The 24,967-nt window shown below is 44.6% G+C and overlaps 2 protein-coding genes and 1 long non-coding RNA gene across 6 annotated transcripts in view; 2 read left to right on the top strand and 1 right to left on the bottom strand.

The window, feature by feature from the left end:
- Positions 1-6,912, top strand: part of LOC142013327 (S-adenosylmethionine synthase-like) — a 35,429-nt gene extending 28,517 nt beyond the window's left edge. For all 4 annotated transcript variants that reach the window (XM_074994560.1, XM_074994563.1, XM_074994562.1 and 1 more), the window contains one exon: positions 4,698-6,912. In XM_074994560.1, the coding sequence (XP_074850661.1) occupies positions 4,698-4,800 (103 nt within the window). In that variant the 3' untranslated portion in view covers positions 4,801-6,912. The remainder of the gene's footprint in view (positions 1-4,697) is intronic.
- Positions 1-12,344, bottom strand: part of LOC142013329 (uncharacterized) — a 30,842-nt gene extending 18,498 nt beyond the window's left edge. Inside the window, exons 1-2 of the long non-coding RNA XR_012645607.1 lie at positions 11,981-12,344; positions 11,097-11,149 (exon numbers count right to left, since the gene is read on the bottom strand). This is a non-coding gene — a long non-coding RNA (uncharacterized LOC142013329). The remainder of the gene's footprint in view (positions 1-11,096; positions 11,150-11,980) is intronic.
- A 295-nt stretch (positions 12,345-12,639) lies between these two features.
- Positions 12,640-24,967, top strand: part of GAK (cyclin G associated kinase) — a 102,618-nt gene continuing 90,290 nt past the window's right edge. Inside the window, exon 1 of the mRNA XM_074994568.1 lies at positions 12,640-12,866. Within this exon, the coding sequence (XP_074850669.1) occupies positions 12,725-12,866 (142 nt within the window). The 5' untranslated portion in view covers positions 12,640-12,724. The remainder of the gene's footprint in view (positions 12,867-24,967) is intronic.

The raw sequence follows: 24,967 nt of genomic DNA on the forward strand, positions 1-24,967 counted from the left end.
TTTTCCTTTAAAATACCGATTATTGCCATCTTTGTATCCTTCCCTCTACACAAACTGCTCCACTCAGAGGCTTAAAACCTGCCCCCAAGTTGAATCTCCCTTTAGAAAGGTTTTAAACATCCTGTCCATGAAACCTGTACATATCGTATAGCTCTCACATTTGTAAGAGGGCAGTAACGCAGTTTGGTTGTGGTACAGTCTGAGGCCATATAACTTACATACGATTACAAATATGGGTCTACTTAAATCCCAGAGAAATCAAACACTTTTCATGGGTTGGTCACATCATAAATAGCATATTTCGCAGATGTGTTCATACTATGCCACCTTTCTGCACCCCTGCTGATGGTAGTGCTGCTTTCAGATTTGAGCACCTGGCCAGCAACTACTGTTCTCTGGATGCTGAGCTCTGAAGGCAGTGCAGAAGTAAGGGTGCAATAGGCTTGCAATGGTTGTTTGGGTTGGGAATCCAGGCTGAGAAAGTGTAGTTGTGTTTACTATTACCCATAGCAGTGGTTCTCAACCAGCAGCCCACAGGCTGCGTGCAGCCCAGTTAGCACACAGATGTAGCCCAGGTCACCTGTGAGCTAAAGGCCGCCTGACATGGCAGGGCCCAGGCTGGACTGCTGGCTGGCCCCAGGACCTTGGGTCTCGTGTAGGCCACTGATCTACCCTGCTAGTCAGTGGTCCAGGGTATGGGGAGGGTTGCTGCCTGGCCCTATACAACCGGGATCCTTCTTCCCCCGACTCCTGCCCACCAATAGCCCCTGCTGATCAGTTCCTCTCTCCATTGCATGCTGCAGGTGTTGAGATGGAATGACTGTACTTTGGCCTCCAAGAGGTGCAGGGATGTGCTCAGTGGAGGGGGTGGAAAAAGGCAAGGCAGGAATTGTGTCTTGGGGGAAAAGATGGAGTAGAGACAGGGTGAGGGGCAGAGTGGGGCCTGGAAGAGGCAAGGCATTTGGGGGTTTACGGGAAGATATTCAGGGAGTGGCGCCTGGGGCTCAGCAGGGGTTCACACCCCTGAGTGAAAATTAGAAGCTGGCACCTATGATGTGAATTGTTACAAGAAATTTCTTCTCTACACCTAGTTTTCCTTTTTGAACTCCTGAGCTCTATAAAGAGCTAATATAAACTTAAAAAATCTTTCAGAATTTTTTAAAACATTGTTTAATTGCTCACCGACATCTTCAGTGCAGCACCCCAATGAGGTTCTAGTCTGATGGGGCACTGCAAACAGTATTGTGGAGTTTCACATACATTGCCTCTAAGGAAAATCTTTATGCATTACAGAAGCAGTAAGGCTGTGTTCATCCAACAGCTTAGGTCGGCATAAGTTATGTCACAAAGGTGTGTGAATAAGCTACCCCACCAAACTGGGTGGACAGCGATATGTATGTGGCAGAGCTTCACCTCTCAACATAACTGCCACTGCTCACAGGGGCTGGAATCATTTAGTCAATGGGAGAGTTCTCTATCAGTGCAGTTGTAAGCTCTGTAGCATAACCATTGCTTAGACTATTTAGGTACCTTAAACATTTTCTGACATGCTCTTTCCAAGTTATCTGATTTCTCCACACAAGATTAGATGGCTCTCTCTACAACCTGGCAAGACTCAAGGCCAAAACAAAGGTCAAGAAAGTCCTCATTGGGGAACTCTTCTTCACAGATGATGCAGCTTTCGTTGCTCGTAATGAAGACACTACAGTCACTGATGGATTCTCTGTTCAGAGCCTGCAAGATGTTTTCCCTTGACATAAGCATGAAGAATACCGTTGTACTCACTCAAGGTTTACCTCAGCGATCCAGTGTCATTCTGGATAACAGCCCATTAGATGTGGTTCAACAATTCTGTTACCTTGGATCTACTGTCACGACAAACCTATCCATGGACGAAGAACTCAACATAAGAATTGGGAAGGCAGCTACTATTTTTGGCAGACTTATGAAATGAGCATGGAACAATCCGAAGCTGACAGTGAAAACAAAGATACTAATCTACCAGGCATGTCTATTGAGTATTCTGCTATATGGATCTGAGACATGGGCCAGCTACTTGAACCAGGAAGAAAAACTGAACAGCTTCCATATTCGCTGCCTCTGCAGAATTATGAATATCCACTGGCAAGATAAAGTTTCAAACGCCAATGTCTTGTCAAGATCTGGCATACCCAGCCTCATAGCAATCCTCAACACCAGAAGACCACGATGGCTTGGGCATGTGAGAAGAATGGGTGATGAATGTCTTCCCAAAGCAATCCCCTGTCATGTGGGGTGAGAACAAGAGGAAAGACCAAAACTAAGATTCAAAGATATATGCAAAAATGCCATGAAAAAAATTCAACATTGATCTAAACTCCTGGAAATCTACATCATCAGATCAAAATACCTGGCAACGATTGCTATGATAGGGCCCATCATCCTTCAATAGTATATGTGCAAGTCACTCAAAAGAACTTGGTCTTAGAAGGAAAAACTCTCAGGCTCAAGAATTCAGAAATAGACTGACATGTGGTTATTGCAATTGATCGTGCAAATCCAATATTGGACAGATAAGCCATGAGAGAAGCTGCAGACTCAAACGCTGCCCAGAAATCCTCACTGCTGCTGCTAACCACTGTCTCTTGAGATGAAAAGGGGCCACAGCAGCTTTGCATACAGGGAGCAGATCTGTGGAGTAAGATCATCACTTCTATAGCACATTTCAGGGGACAGCATTTTATAGCTTTTCTGAAAATAACCGCTCAGGTCTAAGCTGACATCTCTATTATATGCTGTAGGAAGTAATATCCTTCCTGTGGTAGAGACTAATATTTATAGATTGGACTCAATCTTCTAAAACAATCTAAATTCTCATTTGCTGATCCCACCTTTCTTATGAGAAGTGGATGACTTCAGTCATTTCTTATTACATATATTTTTTGTTATTTTATTGTAACATACAGACACTCTTGGCTTCAGTGTTTTTGTTTCTTTAATATCATCCAGATCTTAATGAGTATGTAGGATGAAAGTTCTATTTTTCAAGCACTCAACATAAACTTCCTGCCCTAGAAAGCAAGAGAGGAGTAATAGTCTGAAGCAGAAGGTGCAGATGGAAGGTGACAAAGTAACATAGCTTAATACATAGCGCTAGAATAATCCCTTTCACAAACCATTTTCAGTTCCTTTGGGCACCACAGGTGATCTGTTCCAATCAAATAGGCGCCAAAAGCAGTGTGTCTTTGTGACAGAGTGTAAATAGTGTAATGCTTATTCACCATTCTATGCCCTTTGCAAGAACTAAACTGAGGTAACTGGTTAAGGACTAGATGAATAAACAGCTAAGAAAGTGATACAGCTCATCAGCTGGATAATGTTAGAAAAGGCAGGGAAGGCTGGCAGGAAGGGCTAGCCCCTGATCTTAGAGAGATGACATCTGTCTTTCTCACCCTGTGCCTGAGGAAAAAGTAAAAAGCCTTATGTTGGCGGTGATAGGGCAGAAGGTGGGACTTGTACTGCACATTGTAAATAACACACATGGTATGGAAACTATACGGGAGTATGTGAGCCCTGTTTCATTGAAGAACCTGAACTGCAGGAACCTCCCCTGTGAGTCTTGCTTCTTTGTTGCTTGTTTACTTGGCCTTTTAAATATTAGAATATTCTAAATTAGGGTCTGAATAAATTTGTTGGAGTCAATAGAAATTTTTTCCATTTTGGATCAGGCGCTTACATCTTGTTTTTAAGATGGTCTTGTCCAAACATAAGTACTGGTATGTTATGTGTTGTGTTATGTTCATGCTCCAGACCACTCAACTTCTTTCCAGCTTGAAATGCTATTTGGATATTCAGGTCGTACTTGTTATACTTCATTTTAGCTATTAACAACCAAGGCAATAAGATGCTTGAGAGGAAATTAGCTTAAGAACAGTAGAGTGAGCATTTTCCTATATTAAACATAAACCCTTCAAAATAAAGCATAACAAGTATAGTAAGACTGGATTCCATGAAATTTTCATTACAATGAAATGCAGTAAGGGCCCATATTGCTTCTGGTGTTAGCAGATAGGACACAAGTGTAGATATCAGAGGCTGACCACAAGTCTAGGTGGGGCAAACCAATGGTCTTTGTGAAAATGGGTATTTAGTGTTTAGACTTCCTAGTGTAGAAGCACTGTCTTTCACGGGTCCTTTTATGGATGTTTCTCATGTGAAGATATCATCTGTCTTTGTGTTATGGCTACATTTAAATATGCTCTATATTACATTTAAAATGAATAAAGCGTCCTTCCACGTCCTTGCATAGACACAGGAGAAAGACATTTCAAGTCCATAGGTGGATTTTGTGTGCATTGTGGCTCAGCTAGGTGATCCAAATTAGAGCCTTCTGGAAGATGATACATTCTTAGCTGGTATCAGGCATTTATGTACATTTCTGCTAACTGTGTACTGCTATTGCTTCTGATACTTAGACTTTAAGGCACTCTGCTGTTGTTTTTCAAGTGCTATAAATGGAGCCTGAATCTGTTCTGCGCCACTGCTTCCTCTGTCAATTTGAATGATTTCATGGAGGAAAAGTTTGTTTCCACTGTTAGAGAAAATCATGCCTCTTGTTTGCATGAGGAGGGCATCAGAGTATCTTGCTGCATTAATATATGTGCATTTTATCTTGTGGTGGTAGACGTCAAGAAATAATTCTGTTTCTTTTTATGCAGGGAACTGGATTTGAAGAGACCAATACATCAACAGACTGCATGTTATGGGCACTTTGGAAGAGAAGAATTTACGTGGGAAATACCAAAGAAACTTGTGTATTAAGCATTTCCAAATCTGTTGTAATGGAGAACCTTTTAATGAGCAGGCATGACCTCTAAACTGCTAGAGGGGAAAAGAATCTTTTAAAACATTAATAAATGACATTCTATAATTAAGTACTGACCAGTAAAAGCCATGTAACTTTTAGCTGGCTTTACAATTTAAAAACACGTATGTGATACTTAGTGTCTCATTTACTTCTTCAGAAAGGATTCCAGTGGCTTACAACTTTTAGTTGCTGTTGCGGTGATGTAAGTCAGGTAGTGAAAATACTCACCTACTATGAGATATTACATATTAAAAATAGTATGTGCCTTAGCTGTGATACAACATGTAAGTCTGCTTTAACATGAGTTAAAACTTTGTATATACTGCTGTGACAGATCTTGTGTGTCCCAGTGTAAACACCCAGAGGTTGCTTTCACCATGTTGAGAGGCTCATCCTTAAAGCCCTTTTTTGCTGATGACTGCGCATTTATGGCACACAAGGAATCTGATCTCCAGCTCATCATCAACAAGTTTGCTGATGCCACTCGCCTCTTTGGTTTGACCATCAGCCTAGGAAAGACCGAGGTACTGTTTCAACCTGCTCCAGGATCTGCTGTTCTCCCCGTTTCAATCTTTATTGAAGGAACAGAGTTAAGAACAGTAGAGGAGCTCAAGTACCTTGGCAGTGTGATAGCCAATGATGGCTCCCTTGACAAAGAAATCCATGCCAGAATCTGCCAGGCCAGGCGGGCACTAGGACGTCTGAGAGAGTGAGTGTTGAATCAGCACAATATCCAACAGTCCACTAAACTGAAAGTGTACAAGGCTGTAGTCCTGACCAGCCTCCTGTATGGCTGTGAAACCTGGACCTTGTACAGAAAACATATACAACTGCTGGAGCACTTCCACACATGCAGCCTGAGGTCAATACTGCACATTTGATGGCAGGACAGTTACGAACCTGGAAGTCCTGGACAGAGCAGGAACCACGAGCATCAAAGCCATGATTCTGACAGCCCAGCTTCGCTGGACAGGGCACGTGATACGAATGGAGGAGTTAAGAATCGCTAAGCAACTCCTCTATGGTGAACTCTCCTAGGGCAAAAGGAATCAAGGCAGGCCTTGCAAGAGGTATAAAGACTATGTGAAGGCCAATGTTGCTCATGCTGGATTAAAGCCAAAGCAGCTAGAGCAGCATGCAAAAGACTGAACAGGCTGATGTGCTCTTGTACGACACGCGTATGACAACTTTGAAGAGCAGCGATGCGTATGCCTCACTGATGCTCGTGCGAGGAAAAAAGCAACAGCAGCAGCTGCACCAACAGAGCCAGGACAATTCCCTTGCCCCCACTGTGAACTCCCATGCCGTTCAAAGCTTGGACTCCTTAGCCACATGCGAGTGCACAACCAATGAGCCTGTGTGAGCTCCAGACTTCACCGTCGGACACAGCAGACTACTGGTCAGTGGCTAGCAAGCTGGAATGTGAATGGATAGCACACTAACCTACTGTGTTCTAGCTGGCTATGTGAACCGAGGTTCCACACTCTGTAGTTCCTGTAGTGCAACTTGATATACTCCCATTATTAACTTACAGTTTGCAGTAGCTGGATCCACATGCCAGTTAGTGTGTGATAGCCTAGTGTGCTGCCCCTTCACCCCCCAGCTTGCTGCATACAAAATACAGACAAGGTCTCCAGTCTGCATTTCCCTGAAATTTTCCATGTATGGTCCAGCTAAATTTTAAATTGGTTGTGGGCAAATCCTGAATTGAGTCAGTTTAACCTACCCATGTTTTGAAGGGTAAACATTTTCCTGTTGGAGAAACAATGTATAGGCTCAAGTAGCTGAAAACACATCAAAATTGAGATGCACAAGTGTTTATTTTTTCTTCACTGACTACTATGGGATAACTGTGCTAGTACTTGGCAGAGAACATTCTCCCTCTTTCAGAAAAGCAAATGATCCCCCTGTTCTAAATGAATATAGAATATTGTCCAGGGGTAGTTTTGTAGCCATTCTGATTAACAGAGGGGAATTTAGCAGTAGTGTTACCCAAAAGAGAGGGAAGGGAAAGGCAGGGGCACCTACCTTTGGTGCTGAGTTGATCTCAAACACAGTTAATTGGATTGTGATACTCATCTCACTTGAGATACAAGACAGTTTCTCCCTGGATGGAAGGGGGTTAGGATGTCTGAGGGGGCTCTGGGCTAGGGCCAAGGGTTTGGAGTGCAGCAATGGGGTGAGGGCAGGGAGTCGGGGTGTGGCATCTGGGCAGGAGTTGTGTGCAGGAGGGGGCCCAACTCTGGGGTATGGGAGGGAACTAGAGTGTAAGAGAGGATTCTGGTGTGGGCTGGGGGGTTCAGAGTAGGGGTATGGGCTCCAGGAGGAAGTTTGGGTGTGGGAGGGGGCTCAGGTCCGGGGCAGAAGGTTGGGGTGTAGGAAGGGCTTTGGGCTCTGGGATCAGGTGAAGATGGGGTCTTGGAATTCAGTACGGGGCTCAATGGGTTGGGGCTGTAGATTCTGAGAAGGAGGTGGGGTGCAGAGGGGGCTCCGGGTTGGGGTATTTAGGGCACTTCACAGGTCAGTCAATCGGTGATACAGTGCCTGCCTTAGCCCCATGCTGCTCCTGGAAGTAGCACTCTTTCTCACATATCCTGATGTATGCACACCACTCTGGGGCCCCACGAAGTGGCAAGACCTCCTTATTTACTTCCACCTGGCACTAGCCAAGGTGGCCATCCACCCTACCAAGAGGGGGCTGCTAGATGGGGAGGTCCTTTATGACTGTGGGGTCTATTTCCACTCCTCTCTCAAATCACATATCCAGGCAGAGTTCCTCTGGGGCTGGTCCACTGGTTCTCTAGATGCTTTCAAGGAGCAGTGGTTGCTGTCCATGGTTCTTTGTTTGGTGTCTCCCTGCGGGCTCCCTGCTTTTGACCCTGGTAACCCAAATGTGCTTTGTTGTTTGTCATCCCTGACCTTATTTGAACTCTGGTGTTAGTGGTTGCTTCCCTTCAGCTGGGAGAAGGGCCTTCTGATAGGGCCACCTACTCCTGGGATTTCAATAGATACTAGCTCCCGATTAGCTCCTGCTACCAAACTTTAGCTCTGTTTCAAATTCTAAACATGCTAGAGCTTCTCTGCGAAACCATTTTAAGAATCTTCTTACCACAGGCAAGGTGGAATAATTTTCATTAAGTTGCTTTGCAAAAATGGTTCACACAATTTAGTGGACATTTGTCACAAAAATCATTGGCCTGAAGGAGACACCTGGTGTATAAATCTCTAGGACAACTAATTAAAGTTTTGACTACATAACAAGCAACTGAAACAGAAGCTTATACTGGAAAGTGCTGGGCAACTAACTATAAGAGGTGCTGTTAGCACTGCCTATAATATCCCCATTATCTACACTGGACCAGTGAAAAAAAGACTTAACCACAGCAAAACTGAGCAGTTATGTTTTTGGTTTTTTCTGTTTTTTAAATCCTTTGTCTCTATCGAAAGAGGCATTTTCTGAAAATAAATATATAAGCTTTTTATGTAAAACCACATTCAGTAAACATAATGGCTTTTAACCCTTCTTACGTATAAAAGATACGAAACTGTAACCACAAACCAGACTAGGAGTAAATTACAGACTAATCTTTTTATTTTGGAACTTTACTTGTGAGGAGGTATACTCTGGCAAGTCACCGGAGAAAATTATAGTGGAAAAAAACCCACACCTCTTTACAATAAATACATCTCCCTGTCTGCAAGACAGCAGCATATACCCAGGAATAAGCAGTAGCACTAGGTACTGGGTATTCTAGACAAGGGATTTAGACTGGTGCTATCAAAACTTCACATTTCTTGCTGGGTAGTGGGAAACCCTTGAAACAGAAGGGCACAATTTCTCTTCTAATTTGGTGTATCTAGGGTAGGGGGAAAATGACGGAAGTGCTGGCCAAATAAAGTGCCTTTCCTGTGTTGCCAAATCTGTTTTGGGAATAAGGCACCTGTCTGGCCTCCAAAGGAAGAGAGGCTTTCTTTATGTAGAGCCAGGATGCCAAGATTAAAATTGATTAGAACCTGTTCTGTTTGCTCTGGTGACTCATGTTTTTAGCATGAGTCAGAAGAGGGACAAAAGAAATCCTACCCTAAGGGAGGGGTTTGTCTTCCTTCTGAACCCTACTGCTGAAGTGTGTTTTTTGACTGGGCTCAGAATACTGTGCTCTCAATATGCTTGCTACTGTTGCAGCAATTACTTTTTAATTATATCCTGAAAAATGAGACACGCGTTCATAGTTCTCAGCAAGAGCTAGCTGTGAAATCTCTTAGTTTTCACATTTGCATTGATAAACAAATCATTATGGTGTCCTTTTGAAAAAAACTGTGCACATATCCAAGTGATATGTCTTCAGTATACATACAGAGTTAAGGTTTCACTTGCTTGTTAAAAACCTTTTGATAACATTCCATCACAACCTCAGCCTTTCAAGTAGAAATTTTATATAATCATTTGAACAGCTAAGTGTCTGTTTCACATGGTGACAGCTGTAGACATTGATGTGGATGGGGTTGCTGTCTCAGAGGCGTTCAAGGCTGCCTGGGGGAAATTCTGGCTCCAAAAGCTAAAGAGATTTTTTGAAAATTGCTTTTCTGGAAGATGTCTTCCGTTTCTAAACAGCTTAGCCACACATATAAAAGGCTGATTGAACAAGTGATCTGCTCTTTCGATAGAGAACATCCACACAGCCCCCGCTCTTTCAAAAGAATGGCCCAGCGATCAAAAAATCAGGCCCCATGTGGTGAGGACCGTTCTTTCGGAAAAAAGGGCCTGTGGAGCATCGACACACGTTTTCTTTCTAAAGAAGCTTTCAAAAGGGGGCGCTCTTCCTGAAATGGAAAAGGAAGAGCAATTTCGAAAGGAGCACTGCATTCTTTTGATTTACTTTCGAACAATCTTTCCAAAGAACCTGCTAGTGTATACACAGCCTTAGTGTCCATCTGGAATGGTAAATTCCAAGTCAGCTCACTTCTGGATAACTTGTCAATGAATGGTGGTACCTTATCTCAGCTCTGTCACAAGTAGGGTTTACTATTTGCAGTTATATAGATGCCAAGGAGTTGGCTTTTTTGCCTAGGTCAGATCAATCTTCTACAGTGATTGTAGTAATAACTATTACAGCAATAACTATGACAATAATTATAACGTTTACAAAATTGATGTGTGGAAAGGGCAGATCAGGGAAACAAGTGGACGCTGCCAAGGTCTAACTTCTGCCATGGACAAGAAGAAGGAACAGAGAAGTACTCCAGGCCATTCTGCCCTCACATTGGGAGGCAGGAGATTTGATACTCTAATTCACGTGGTTCAAGTCTTTGCATGAATTAAATGTATGTGCATTATTAATGGGATTCAAATATATTAAGACAAAGAAGGACTCAGGTATTCCCACAGTAATGGAGTAGCAGGAGGTAAGTTTGAACAGCTGATGCTAGCCAGAGAAAATAAGTATACAAGGTAATTGTTGCTTAGTGAGCTATGTTGCTGCTTAATCATATTAAACATGCCTGCTTACTGCTATTTGTGCACAAAACTCCTGCCAGTGCCATTCTGCTCATAGGGCCTTTTCCTCCTTCTGATCAAATGGCAAATATTGTAGCCTGATTCTACACCTATCTCCTGCACCATTCCCCTCAGGGGTAGCACTTCACACTACTGCCATGGGCTAAGTCATGGGCTAGAGGACTCTGATTCAAACAAACCCTGACTTATGCTAGGTCTTCCTCAAAGTATCCCACAGCTTAGTTTTCTATCAGAAAATACTGATTTGATACAATTGAGAAGTGCTGGGGAAACACGTCACTGCCATAAAAACAAAAGCCAGTTACTCAGCCTGCCTTGTTCATTGTCAGATCTGGCTCCCTGGCTGCCATGGAATTTATAAAAATGCCCTCCTATGGAAAATTTCACAACCCTGATTTTGTATTTTATTTGAGAACTTTTTTGGGGGAAGTGTGAACTTTTCTGTGGGATGGTGTCACACTTGTTGGAGCGGCTCATGACCAGTAGTGCCAGCTTCGGGGCAGAATGTCTACAAGCAAGTAAAAAAATGTCAAATTGTTGTATTTTCTCTACCTATCCCATAAATGTAAATTCCTAAAGCACTATAACAGTCTTACCATGGAGTCTCAGGTAGTGCCCTTGGGAATTTTTTATCTTTCTACTCAGGCAAGCAGAAGATTGTGGTAGATGGTTGCTTATGCCACAAAACACACCAACATTCTGGTTACTCCCAGTCCCAAAGGACCAGTCACTTACCCCAGCTCAACTGTACTTCAATCTCAAACCAAACTCAAAGGTTGTAGCCAATCCTGTAACACACAAAATAGGAAAAGGAAATGAGAAATATTTACAAAGTTAATATACACACACAAATGAGCATCTGATGAAGTGAGTCTGTGCTCATGAAAGCTCATGTTCAAAACTTTTCTGTTAGTCTATAAGGTGCTACAGGACCCTTCGTTGCTGTTACAGATCCAGACTAACACGGCTACCCCTCTGATACTTGACACAAATGAGGTATAAACAATCTTCAGTTCAAAAGACAACAGAAGCATCTATAAGAAGCAAGCTTTCCAGGGCTTTAGGGCTAACCCAAGCCAGGAGGCAGGGGGCTCGCCTTCTTGAACTTAGAAATCTCAGCTCTGCAGTCCAGGCAGTATAAAGATACCAATTTCTCCATAACAGGCATTTTTAGCCTATTATGGGGGGAGGGATAGCTCAGTGGTTTGAACACTGGCCTGCTAAACCTGGAGTTATGAGCTCAATCTTTGAGGAGGCCATTGAAGGATTGGAGCAAATAGATGTCAGAGATGGTGCTTGGTCCTGCTAAGAGGGCAGGGGACTGAACTATATGACCTCCCAAGGTCCCTTCCAGCTCTAGGAGATGTATAACACCCATTACATTAAATCCCTTTCCCACAGCATTCAAACTGCCATGGAATGAGGGCTTGGGCACCTACCCTCCTCAGGAGACCAGGCAAAGCAAACATCAAGTCTTTTGTACACCAGGGCTTCTCTGATGACTGTAAACTTTTGTTGGGAAAGAAGTGACACCACCTTTTGTGGTAAACTAGTATTACACGCTTGGTAATGGGGCTCTGCAAAAATGGTAGAGTGACAGAACAACCGTTAAACGTTACCTGATAGCCGGGATGAAGACAAAATAAGCAGGATTAACACACATAACATCCCACAAGTCTAAGCACATTCTTATGACTCTAATACCCGTGTCTAACATATAGATAAGCCAGACTGGTTCCCAGTTCTGCATTTCGTTCGGTAAGGTCTGGGCCTGCGCTTAAACCGCCATCAGGTCTGCCAGCAGCAAAGACACGAAGTCCAGGACTCCCACGCGTGCCCGTGGCGCTTTTGCCAGGAGGCGACCAAGACCCTCCAGCGCAACCCGGGTGAACCCCGCACCACGTCCCATGAGTGCACCGCACGGCCCGGGGCTCTGCCGCGCACAACCCCAGCTGTGGGGTTCAGCCCCCCGGGGAGGGGATCCCTTCAGGAGTGGGCCCCCAAACACACGTGGGCCTGGCCCCCACCCCGGCCCTCCCGCTCATCTCGCCCCGCCCACGAGGGGGCCCAGCACTCGCGGAAGCCCGACACTGAGGCCCCGCCCACCGGGCAGGGCGCTCACCCCGCCTCCCCTCCCTTTCCCAGTCCGGGCCGCCAGGGCGGGGTTCAGGCCAAGGGGGCGGGGCGGGGCGAGGCTGGCCGCAGCGGGGCGGGCACCATGGAGGCGGCGTGGTGAGGTCATCCATGACGCAACATTGGCGGAAGCGGCCCCGGCGGGGTACGGTGGCCGGCGCGGCGGGCCCGGTCCGGCGGTTGCCGATTCGCGGGGCCGGCCCGGCTCCCTCCCTGAGCGCGGCGGGACCATGTCGCTGCTGCAGTCGGCCTGGGACTTCCTGGCGGGGCCCGGCTCCCTGGGCGCCGCCAGCCGCGACCAGAACGACTTCGTGGGGCAGACGGTGGAGCTGGGGGACATGAAGCTGCGGATCAAGCGGGTCATCGCCGAAGGTGAGGGGGGCAGGGCCGGCCGCCTCCCCTGGGCCGCGCCCTCTCGGTCGGCTCCGCCTCGTCCTGCCCGGGCCCCCCGCCCTGGGAAGGGGCTTCGCTCCGCCCCGCTGCCTCCTGAGGGGCCAGGGCGCTGTAGAACCCCGGTCCGGTCCGGTCCGGTCCGGTCCGGTCTCACCCCCTGTACTGGGCGCTGCACAGCTTCCCTGCCACCTCTCAGGGTCAGGTCCGGCTCCCTGTGCTGGGCGCTGCATGTCCCTCCTCCCCCGCACCCTGGTCCGGTCCGGCTCCCTGTGCTGGGCGCTGCATGTCCCTCCTCACCCGCACCCCGGTCCAGCTCCCTGTACTGGCGCTGCACGTCTTCCCTGCCACCTCCCAGGGCCAGGTCCAGCCCCAGCCCCCTGTGCTGGGCGTTACATGTTCCTCCTTCCCTGGACCCCGGTCCGGTCGGGTCCCCTGTACTGGGCGCTGCACGTCTTCCCTGCCACCTCCCAGGGCCAGGTCCAGCCCCCTTGTGCTGGCGTGAACAACACAGTAAATACATTTTCAGCATGATGTGGCTAGTTCGAAGAACTGGTTGGATGCCACGGGCTTAGAGCCCTGACTCAGTCTCCCAAAACCCAGCTTTCACACCCTCCGGCTCTGCCTCTTCCTGCTCCTCCCGAGCCCGAGTGAAGGCTCCTTCAGTTTCCAAGTTTTGCCTTTGTCGAATTGATATTGATGCTTTATCTTTCCTCCCACCCTGGAACATCAGCAGGGCTTAGGGCATTCCCTTACATTTGTGGGACCAGGGTGAAACAGGGAGGTGCCTTCTTTTCTGACTTGAAGCTCTGGCATGGGACCTTAACTGATTGCTGGCAGTCTGGCGAAATATCTTTTCACAAGATGCTGTCTCCCTTTACTTCCTTCTGATGGCTAGTATATATTACATGTTGTTCTGACATTACATGACTTCTAGGCTTCTGTAGAAGTGTTTTCTGTTGTGGTAGCAGGGGTATTGCTTAATTGCAAATGGGATGAGAGGTGGTCTGCAGGATCTTGAGAGAGAAGGGTCTAACAGGAGGAATATATACAAAGAAATGGTTCTCAATGTGCAATCATTTGACACCCTGCCCTGGAGAAATGAGCATGTTGTTTTTGGTGCATACCATTTTATCTGCTTTGTGTCCAATCTGCAAGTCTGTATCTTAACTGCTCTTTTAACCAGTAGAAGTATTCTAAATTATTTATAAAATATGGAGGAGTAATTGGGAATAGAAAGGAATATTCTTACTTACATGCAAAAAAATTGCACTAAGGCTATACATCAGACTGTTCCATACCTTGTTACTTATTAAGTTCTTGAGTGCAAAAATACTGTTCTAAAGTTTGAACATTCAAATCAGGGTATATGGTATGATTTTTAAGAGTAAACTTGTTTACAGTGCACACATGAGCCACATCATTGCTGTAGAATATATTTGGGCAGTTTTCGCTGAAGTCCGTGGAAATTGTATGTGTGTATCTGAGGCTTAAAAGTAGATTTTTAATTTAAAAATACACACAATATTGTGTTCAGTATGTGTAGTGTGGAGGAGTGAAGATTTCTCAGTTCTGGAGAATAAAAATTCTCTAAACTTTCATGTTGTTTTATGTTGGAAGAAAAGAGTAAAAATACTAAAGTCTTTGAACTTCATATGGGCTGTAGTTATACTAGCGAGTTTTCCCAACAAAACTGGTGAAACATCCACACACAAAATGCATTTTGTGGACAGTTTGTTGACAAAACTCAGCCCTTTTGATGGCGGCATTCTAGCTTTCAGCCATGAGGCACAAAGTTGCTGTTGACAGATTCTGTTGGGGAAAAAAAACGTGTGGATGCTCCGTGGGGGACTTCTGTTGGCAGACAGGGTATCCACAATAATGGGCAGCCCTGTCTGCTGTGCTTCTGGGTGCTTGTGTTGTTGACAGAGCAGCCAGGCAGTCCGGCCACTCTGTCAACAGAGCAGAGCGCTCTTCCGATTGGCTTTTTTGTGTGGCTGCACATTGTCGACAGAAGTTTTGTTGGGAAATCGCTTCCAACAGTCACTTCTGTTGACAGGTCGCAGCAGTGTAGCCATAGCCTTTGTGTATTTTTAAATGTCCTGGGCTGGTTTATAAAGGTTGCTGCTGCTAGTGTGAATTGCAATAGTACCTAAGAACCCCATTTGAGGAGATGACCTTTTTCACTTTGAAAAATTCCTGAATTTATAGGTTTGTGTTATTATATAGTTGGTATGCATCTTTGTAGTAGAAAGTTTCAGCTTTCCAAGTTGACTGTTTTAGTTGTTGAATAGTAACAGAAAGGGAGCCGTGCTGGTCTGTACACTGTCAAAACAAAAAGCAGTCAAGTAGCATTTTAAAGACGAGCAAAATAGTTTATCAGGTGAGCTTTCGTGGGACAGACCCACTTCTTCAGCCCATAGCCAGACCAGAACAGACTCAATATTTAAGGCACAGAGAACCAAAAACAGTAATCAAGGAGGACAAATCAGAAAAAAAAGATCAAGGTGAGGAAATCAGAGAGTGGAGGGGTGCGGGGGTGTGTGTGTCAAGAATTAGATTAAGCTGAGTATGCCACTATAGGGGCTCATCTGCATATAAGAACTAGAGGACACCAAATGAAATTAATGGGTAGCAGGTTCAAAACTAATAAAAGAAAATTTTTCTTCACACAGCGCACAGTCAACCTGTGGAACTCCTTGCCGGAGGAGGCTGTGAAGGCCAGCACTCTAACAGCGTTTAAAATAGAGCTTGATAAATTTTTGGAGGTTAGGTCCATAAATGGCTATTAGCCAAGGGTCAAGTATGGTGCCCCGAGCCTTTAGTCAAAGGCTGGAGACAGATGGCAGGAGACAAATCGCTTGATCATTGTCTTCGGTTCGCCTCCTCTGGGGCACCTGGCACTGGCCACTGTCAGCAGACGGGATACTGGGCTGGATGGACCTTTGGTCTGACCCAGTATGGCCGTTCTTATGTAAGCTCCAGCTCAACCTTAAATGAATTTTTGCTGCTATTTTGCAATTTGTATTGTCATGATTACTTATCAGAATGTGTCATCAAAACAATATTCTGTGGGGGATCACTGTAGGTCAAATTGTCACATTGTGATGGCTGATATGTGCAGTTTTAATTGGGGGTAAATGTGTCAGATTGTAGGAAACAATATAGGAGAATTGACGGAAGGAAGACACTTGAAAGAAATGTCTACTGTTCAGCTCTTTCCTAGTTCAGGAAGAGTGGCTTCATATGTGATAAAGAAATCTTGCCAAGGATGGGACATTGACCCTTTAAAATGTGTCAGCAGTCTAAAGCTAATTAGATCATTTAGAGCATCCACCTCTTTGAGTTCTCTGTTATTTCATCTTAATTAAACTTGGGTCTAAGACCTTATCTGTGGTGACTGGAATCTTTAGACCAAGGTAGCTCAACCAGTGCATGCTCCTAAACCAAGTGGTACTGGCATTGGTAGAGCTGCATCTGTGGCTGAAAAACCACTGTGGACACTTTTACTGAAGCCAGCTCTACACAATAAACTTTACATCTGTAAAGCTACATCTCTCAAGGGTGTGAAAAATTCATACCCTCCAAGGATGTTGTGATTCTAACCAAACCCTTGGTGTAGACAGTGCTTTGTTGATGAGAGGGTTTCTTCCATTAACATAGCTTCAGCCTTTTGTGGAGTTGGAGTACCTACGCTTATAGGAGAAACTCTCTCATCATTGTGGTAGTGTCTTCACTGAAACATGATAGCGGCACAGCTGCTGTGATGTTAAGTGTAAACATGCTTTAAGTGGGCCTCAGAAAGAGGTCTGATTCTGAGTCACTTTTAATTCCAAAATGATTTTCGAAATCTCTAATGTGGTCTCTTCTAAACTGGTTGGAGAGTCAGCTGGCTGTCAAAACATCCCAGAAGATGTTTGCCTTTTCTTTGCAGAGTGCACAGGTTTCTCCTGCATGAAGTATTATTGCTGGAGTACTTCTCTGAACGCTTTGAAGGTTATAAGCATTTTCCTTCTCTTGTTATTACCACTCTTAAATCTGGATTATTTTCTGTCCTTTGAACTTTCTCCTGTTTCATTGCCTGAAGCAGGTGTGATTTTAGCTTTGAGATTCTGTCTGAGGCCTCCAGGTAAGAGCTAATGTAACTGAGGTTGATTATTTTTGAGTATTGCCCGGAAGGCTAAAGTTCCTGACTTTCTTTCTTTTAACCGAGTCATCTTATCTTGTACTATTCCTTATTGAGATTCTTAAAATCTACTTTCCCTTGCCTGTATTTTGTTTTTAAGTACCCAGACACCAGGCTAACTTCATTTTAGTGGCAGTAAGATTAAGAGATTTTTTGTTAGATTTTCTGTTCCCTTTGTTTGCTTTACGTAGGAATTGAGAGCACCGAGTACCACATAGAAACTAGAAACAGCAGAGAATCTTTGGAGGATTGAGCTCACTACAGGTTGAACTTCTCTAGTCTGGCACTCACCCGATAATGTCCGTGATCTGGCATGTTTTTATTTAGCTGGACAACCACTTATGGGTGTGGCTGAGTTTTCCATGGTCACAACCTGTAGTTTCTATTTAGGTGTTCGGATAGTTTACTTTAAATTATGATGAGTCAGAGCACAAATACGAGACTTAACTTGAGTGTGTGGATTCTGTAGCAATTCCTTGGCTGGTCCACCAGATCCTGAAGTGGACTATTTCAGTGTCATTAAATCTGCCAGGCTAGACTAGTGTCCAGATCATTTGAAGTATGAAACTAACCTGTTGAATTTCTATTATTATGGTGGCCCACAACACTCCTTTTGTCAGGTGCTGTACAAATGCAGAACAAAAAAAAAAAACAAACCCAAACCAACACCCCACGCTCCAGAGACCTCTCTAGGTATAAGATATAAGACAATAGGTTAAGGCAGACAGATGGAGTTCAAAGAAACAGCGAGACTGTAAAAAAACTATTCCCTGGAAGAAGTCTGTTTTTTTTCTTCAGCACTAGCTCTGTCAAACCAGTCTTCTGAAGCGCCCGATAATTGTTCAGAGTAGTAACAACTATGAAAAATCCCTATTAGTTTCCGAATTTCTGCCACTTGTGCTGGCAACATTGAAATCTAAGCAGTGTGTGAAATTATGAAAATCCGTTTATGTATACAGGACCTAATCAATTCAGGTACTGCTTATTTCTGAGCCATGCAATTGTTCTGAATCTTTTTGTGCTGGGGCGCAAGCTGCTGCGCTTACGTAGAGTCCCCCGATGCAGGTTTGTTGTGGGTGTAGCTGTCTTGCAAATACTTGCTTGTGGGAGGAGGGGTGGAGGTGGTCTTCCTGTATTAAAATGCTTTTTCTCTTTCTTCCTTTCCTTTGTGAAATAAACTACACAGAAGGGAAAATTAGCTACTTGGGGCAAAAAGGGGTACGTATTAGATAAGGTGCTTTATGCCCCCAAAAGACGCTGAGAGCGTTGAAGCTAGCTTCCTAATATTACAGTATATGGAGGCGGTGCTGGCTCTGGTTAATTGCAGTAGTCTTTTTCCAGACATGTGCAGAATAAGTGTTATGTTTACGGAGATGTGTGCATGGTGCCTGCTGTGGGTGCTCTGCTTAATCAGCTGCCCACATGCTCACCTTGGAGAGAATGTTGGCACTGACAAGTCTCAAATAGGTCAATGTATCGTTTGCAAAGCACTGTCCAAACATTCAGGGAATGACAGGTTCTGCTACTCTTAATGGTGTATTTAAAAATAAATAAAAATTGATGCCATTGGTGTTCCTGAAACACTTCAACTTTCCATTCTGTAAATATTAGTGACACCATCTCCTATCTTGAATGCATTTAGTAATGCTGTACATGTATGTGCCAGTAGCTGTCTTCATTCCCTGTTAGGAGGACAATATAATTAAGAACAACAAGAAGTCCTGTGACACTTTATAGGACTAAACTAAACAGGGCTTCTTGTTGTTCTTGAAGACACAGACTAACATGGCTACCTCTCTGAATATAATTAAGCTGTCCATAAGTGATTTCACATCTTGTGTTGACAAAATAAGTTGGAAATATAACAACACATTAGCAACACAGTAAATACATGCTGAGCGTGAGCCATATGAGCTAAAAGGAGATTGCTCTTCAGAGCTGAAAGAACAGAGGAGGACCAATTGCTCTTCTGTTGAAGTTTTTGCAATTAATTATTTTGTTAGATGGGTAAGGAAAATACTCATAGATGGTAACTTTTTATAGACAGAAGAATAACGGTTGGCAGATGTATTATGTGTTTAATTATGGACAGAAACTATTGGGGTGGATAGTTTCGAAAATATTTTGTTGCTGGTGAGATTTCAGGTACATTAAACACCCAGAAATAGTTTAATTTTGAGATGAATCAATAGAATATGTAATTTGCTGCTTTAACGGGAAAGGCTATTTATAAACCACTTTATACATTTTGTACAGTGCTGAGTACAATAGGGTTCTGGTCTGACTAGGTCATCTAGGTGCTACAATAATACAAATAGTAATTTTAGAAATTAATTTTTATGCCAGATTTATTGCTTTAATAAAACTGTTCTCCATCATAGTCATGTGGCTGAATATGCAGTACTGTACTTGAATATATTTATAATGTTAGGGTTAAAATTGGTTCCACTGTGTAGATTGTTTTAAAAAGCTGTGAAGTATGGATTTTAATATTTATCCTTCTTTATGAAACGGAAAGTGGCTTTTTCATTGCAGATTCAACTTGCTGTTGCACCTTCCAAGAATTCTGGGAGGCCTTGTCTACATTACAGAAATAACTGCAAAGCTATTTACTTCAAAGTACTACTTCAAAGTTGCTTGCTTTAAAGTCGAGCATCTACACACACCCTACTTCAAAGTTAAACTTCCCGGGAATGCAGTAAGGACTTCGAAGTTGGGCTTCGAAGGGAAAACACATGTAGACTATCTGAAGGCTACTTCAAAGTAGTGCCTAACTTCAAAGTTAAGTCCTAGTGTAGATGCATCCTAAAGGTTTTGTCTCAGGAAAAAGGCTTGTATGGCAGCAAGGGTGCTCCTGTTTCCCGTTAACATCTTGCAAGACTATTTCTCAAGTAATTGTATATCTCTCTTCTAGGGACTGCTCTCACTTAGGCTTTGTCTCCACTCTTCAGCTTTTTAGCAGAAGTGTGTAGATACAGCCATGTTGCTAAAAGTCAGGCAGCACAGCCACTTTGTCAGCTCTCAAAATACTTCACCCCCAAGGAGCACCCCTGAATGTTGCTCAATTGCCAGTGTAGACATAGCCTTAGTGTATACAGTACTGCTCATGTATGTAACTGGTAAAAGGAGTAATGTAACCAGGTGCCCATCATAGACCGTGGGTTTGGGGATTACTAGGAAGCTGTGGCCCTTTGCCCTAATAGTTTACAGTCTGGATTTTTCATTTCAGGTGGCTTGTTTTGCAGACGGCCTTGTTGGGATTGAGCTTTGTGGTGACTGTGCTCCTACTAAAGGGCAGGTTGACAGCTTGTTCTGTGCTGACCTGATAACCTTTGAGTGCCTGGCTGCTGTTGACATGTCTGAGCTTTACACCTGTGAAACCCTATTACTTGCATTTCTTTTCTAGATCTATTCAGTGTGTGGTTAGCAAAGAGAAAGAAGTTAGAGTTCTATGTCTCTGAAGTACTGATAGTAGGCATCCTTCGATCCCGAGGAATCATGGGTTTGCGCCCCAGTTGGACTGACTCGAGCAGCGTCTTCTGTGGCTGTGCAATCCAATGCGGGAGTGGCAGTCCTTTCCGCACTGTGAGCAGCAGTAGGCAGATGTCGCTCTGGCATCACGGGCACGGATCTTCCTGAGGGCTCTCCTGTCTTCCGCTTCCTTCACCAAGGTAGTTTCATACATAGCAAGAGCTTCCTTCACTCCCTGTTTCCAGGCGTGCCTCCCTGAGGCGAGTGAATGCCAGGTGTTCACGCTGATAGAGAGAGCACTGAGGTCACGCTTGCACGTGTCCTTGTAGTGCAATTTCGGTCGCCCTTTCAGCCTCTTTCCAGACACCAGTTCGCCGAAGAGGAGGTCCTTCGGTATTCAGCCATCTGTCATGTGTGAGACATGGCCCAGCCAGCGCATACGCCTCTGTTTGAGAAGGGTGAACATGGAGGTGGTGCCTGCCCTCTCGAGCACTGCGCTGTTGGGGACCTTGTCCTGCCATGAGATACCGAGTATGCGCCTAAGGCAGCGCATGTGGAATGTGTTGAGCCGCTGCTCTTCTTCTGAGCGCAAAGTCCATGTTTCACTGGCGTACAGCAGTGTGCTCAAAGCACAGGCTGTGTAGACCTGCACCTTGGTGTGTACAGTTAGCTTACTGTTAGCCCCTGCTCTCTTCATCAGCCTGGAGAACGTTGTGGCGGCTTTTCCAATGCACTTGTTGATCTCGCTATCAAGTGACAAGTTGTCCGAGATCGTCGCCTAGGTACACGAACTCATGGACGACTTCCAGTTCATAGTCTAGCATGTTGATAGATGGCTCGTTACCCACGTTTTGGCCCATCACCTGGGTCTTCTTTAAGCTGATTTTGAGGCCAAATTCCATACATGCATCCGCAAAGCGAGTTATAAGTGACTGCAGTTCCTGCTGAGTGTGAGCAACAATAGCTGCATCGTCAGCAAAAAGGGACTCCCTTAGATGCTTCATAAACACCCTGGTCTTCGCTCTAAACCTCGACAGTTTGAAGAGGTTGCTGTCCATTCTCGTGCGGAGAGAGATGCCCTCTGTAGTAGTTCTGAAGGCATATTTGAGCAAAACTGCAAATAAGATGCTGAACAGTGTTGGAGCCAGCACACACCCCTACTTCACTCCGCTGAGAATCTCAAACGGTTCGGATGTGGATCCGTCGTATACGATGGTCCCCTTCATGCCTTCACGGAAGGCCCTAATAATGCTGAGCAGAGTTGGGGGACAGCCGATCTTAGCCAGAATCGCGAACAGACCTTTTCTGCTGACGAGGTCAAATGCCTTGGTCAGGTCGATGAAGGCAATATACAGAGGTTTGTTCTGCTCCCTGCACTTTTCTTGTAGTTTCCTAACAGAGAAAACCAAGTCTATGATGGACCGTTCAGCTCTGAACCCACACTGAGACTCAGGGTAGACTCGCTCCACAAGAACATTGAGCCTCTTCAGAACAACACGTGCAAATAGCTTCCCCATGGTACTGAGAAGGGAGATGCCACGATAGTTGTTACGATCACTTTTGTCACCCTTGTTCTTGTAGACAGTAACGATGTTAGCATCCCTCATATCTTGCGGTACGCTGCCTTCTCTCCAGCATTGGCAAAGTGTTCCATGCAGCTCTGAAACTAGGGTACCATTGGTGCATTTGAGGATTTCTGAGGGAATACCGTCTTTCCCTGGGGCTTTTCCAGAAGAGGTGGAGTGTTTAAAGGAGTGGAGCAGAGACCAAGGCAGAGAAATATATATAAAAGCTCAAACTGGGGGGAAACAGGACATCTGTGGGGATTTTTTCCCCCCTTAGTGACAATACAGTACTGCAGGAGTGGGAAAGTGACAAAAATAAAGGCATTTTTATCATACAGGAGACCCCTGAGATACGCACAGACATGATTCTCTACCGGTCATTTTCCTGGCTCCTGTCAGGGGTAGCAGCCTGACTCTCCCATCATGACAGCAGCAGAGTAACTGCTCTTGTCAGGGGTGGCAGCCTGACTCTCCCAATTCCTGGCAGGGGTGGCAGCTGCTCCTGTCTGGCAACAGCCAAGAGTCAGACTCTCAGCTGCCACCACTGACAGGAGCAGGGAAACTGACCAGGGCAGCAGCCCTGGTCAGTTTACTGGGTCCCCCTATTTGCGCAGCATTTGACTTACGTGGGGGTTGCAAGAATGCAAGCCCCATGTAAGTCGGGGGTCTACTGTAGTGGAATTTCAAGCCCTAGCTTCATAAAAATCTGGAAGGATTAGTACTATTCTAGAAGACCATTCATAAGCAGAGTTCTTTAATTGCCATCTTGGTTTCAAAAATACAGTTATCCAATGCTGCAAGATGGGAGCTGGGCTGAGCAGGTTATGAGGTATGTTCCTGTGCTTACAGTATACTTCTAATATAGAAAAATTGCATATGAGCAAATAACAGCTTTTCAGTAAAAAGGAAGGTCAAGAAAGTTAATGTTTAGTATGGACGTTGCAATGTTGACTTTCAGATTACAATTTTTTGAAGTCCCACTGAGGTGAATAGGTAGTAGTGGATATTCATCACTCTTGAAAATCTGACAGTTGCATAATTAGTGGGGGAAAAAAATTTAGATGCTACTGTCTGTCTGTCTTTCAATCCTCCTGAAAACTTGTTAGTTCTGCATCCATATTTACCTGTTTTGAAAAATTCTCCTATATTGTGTGAGAACAATACCATGGAAAATAAAGTAAACAGAGTGCTGTCAAATGCACAGAACAAACAAGCGGGAACATTCTTTATTCGGTTACAGTGATCTTAGCTCATGTAATAAGAGCATCATGTGTATTTTTGTATTGTAGTTTTAGTTCCAGAGATGCTTGAACTGAGATTGTGTAAATGGGTTCTGCTGTACAGTACTCCGTTGCTGTCCATTTCTTGTTGATCATTGGGGGGACCTAAGTGTGTGTATTGTAAGAACAACACCATGGGAAAGAGAAGAAACATGTTAACTCAGTGATGGGCAACCTAGGATAGTCAGTGGGTTGCATAAGTGGCCCATCTTTTTTTTCTGTGGGCGGGGTGATTGTTGTAAACAAGATCGTCTCTTGGGATAGAATAGTTTGGCTAACTGTTCTTGTGTACCTAGAATTTGTGAGGTGTGCCAATTAGATTAAGTGCAGCCCTCTGATTAGATGCAGAGGGAGTGTACAGCTCTTAGAGTCGATGCTGGCTTTCAGTTTATGTTACTCAAGTAGTAGGAAGACAATTACGCAGATGGAAACCAATGAAATCTGTGCATGGGCAGCAAATGTCTCATAGGCCACCCATATATCCCCACAGGGGTCACAGGTTGCCCACCACTGTTAACTGAGTCATCCATGCTCAGATTGTTTGACCTGAGATTGAAAATGTCACTTAGAAGTAAGAGAGGCTCTCTTGTGAGTGGGATGGGTGTCAAGGTTTCTACTTCTCACTTTTTTGCTGAATTTAAACTGCTCGTGTGGGTTTTTCAAAAGCACCTAAGTGACATGAGTGCAAATCACGTCAAAATACAGTGAGATTCGTGTTCTCAGTTACTGAGGCCCTTCTGAAAATCACAACCCTGGCCTTTATGTTTGTGTGGACAGCTTTAGAGAGGTAGAACATTAGCAGATGCCATTTCACAATGTCTGCTGCTGCTTGTGGTTTTCTGAGGCAGTGGTAGATTTTAATCAAGAGATGGTTTTTTTGCTGCTTCCTAGAACTCTTTGGGTGACAGTGACCTTGACAGTTAAGTTTCATTCTGCTGTTTCTTGGTAACATTGTTAGCAGCATGTCTGGCAGACACTGCAGCTTTGTAGGAACAGAAAATGCAAGTCAAGTCTGAGGAGCAGAATGCCTAACCACTTTTACGGCGGTAGCATTTGGAATAAATGTGTGAGGTGAAAGTGCTTTTCTGTCTCAACTGTTGGACAGGCTGTTAGGCTTGTTAGAAGCAGGTCTGAAAGATTGATTCTGCTCCAGAATTCTGAGGGCAGCCTCTGACAGCTATTCTAACTGGCTCCCCTTTTCCTGCAGCTGCTGGTGGAGAGAATTGGGCTTCTCAAAAGGGGTCCGCATATTGACCGAATTGGTGGGGCTCACATTGAACTTGAATAGCAGCCTTAGCCAGGGATCTGTAACCTGTGGTCTGGAGCCGCATGCAGCAATTTAAGGACTTCTTTGTGGCTCCCGATGCTATAATCGCAAAGCAAGGGGAAAAAAAGTGCTCATTTTTGATAAATGGTGAATGTCTAAAAGCCCCAAAATTAACAACTCTTATCTAAATAGCAAACAATCCATGATTATGAAATGTTGGATAACTCCCCCTAGCATCCTCCAGAGAGAGGTGGTTTGGGAGTGAAATTCAGGAATACAGTAGTACAAACATGCATGTAAATTGCAAGGAATAG

This window comes from Carettochelys insculpta, chromosome 5, assembly GCF_033958435.1.
Source record: "Carettochelys insculpta isolate YL-2023 chromosome 5, ASM3395843v1, whole genome shotgun sequence".
NCBI lineage: Eukaryota > Metazoa > Chordata > Testudines > Carettochelyidae > Carettochelys > Carettochelys insculpta.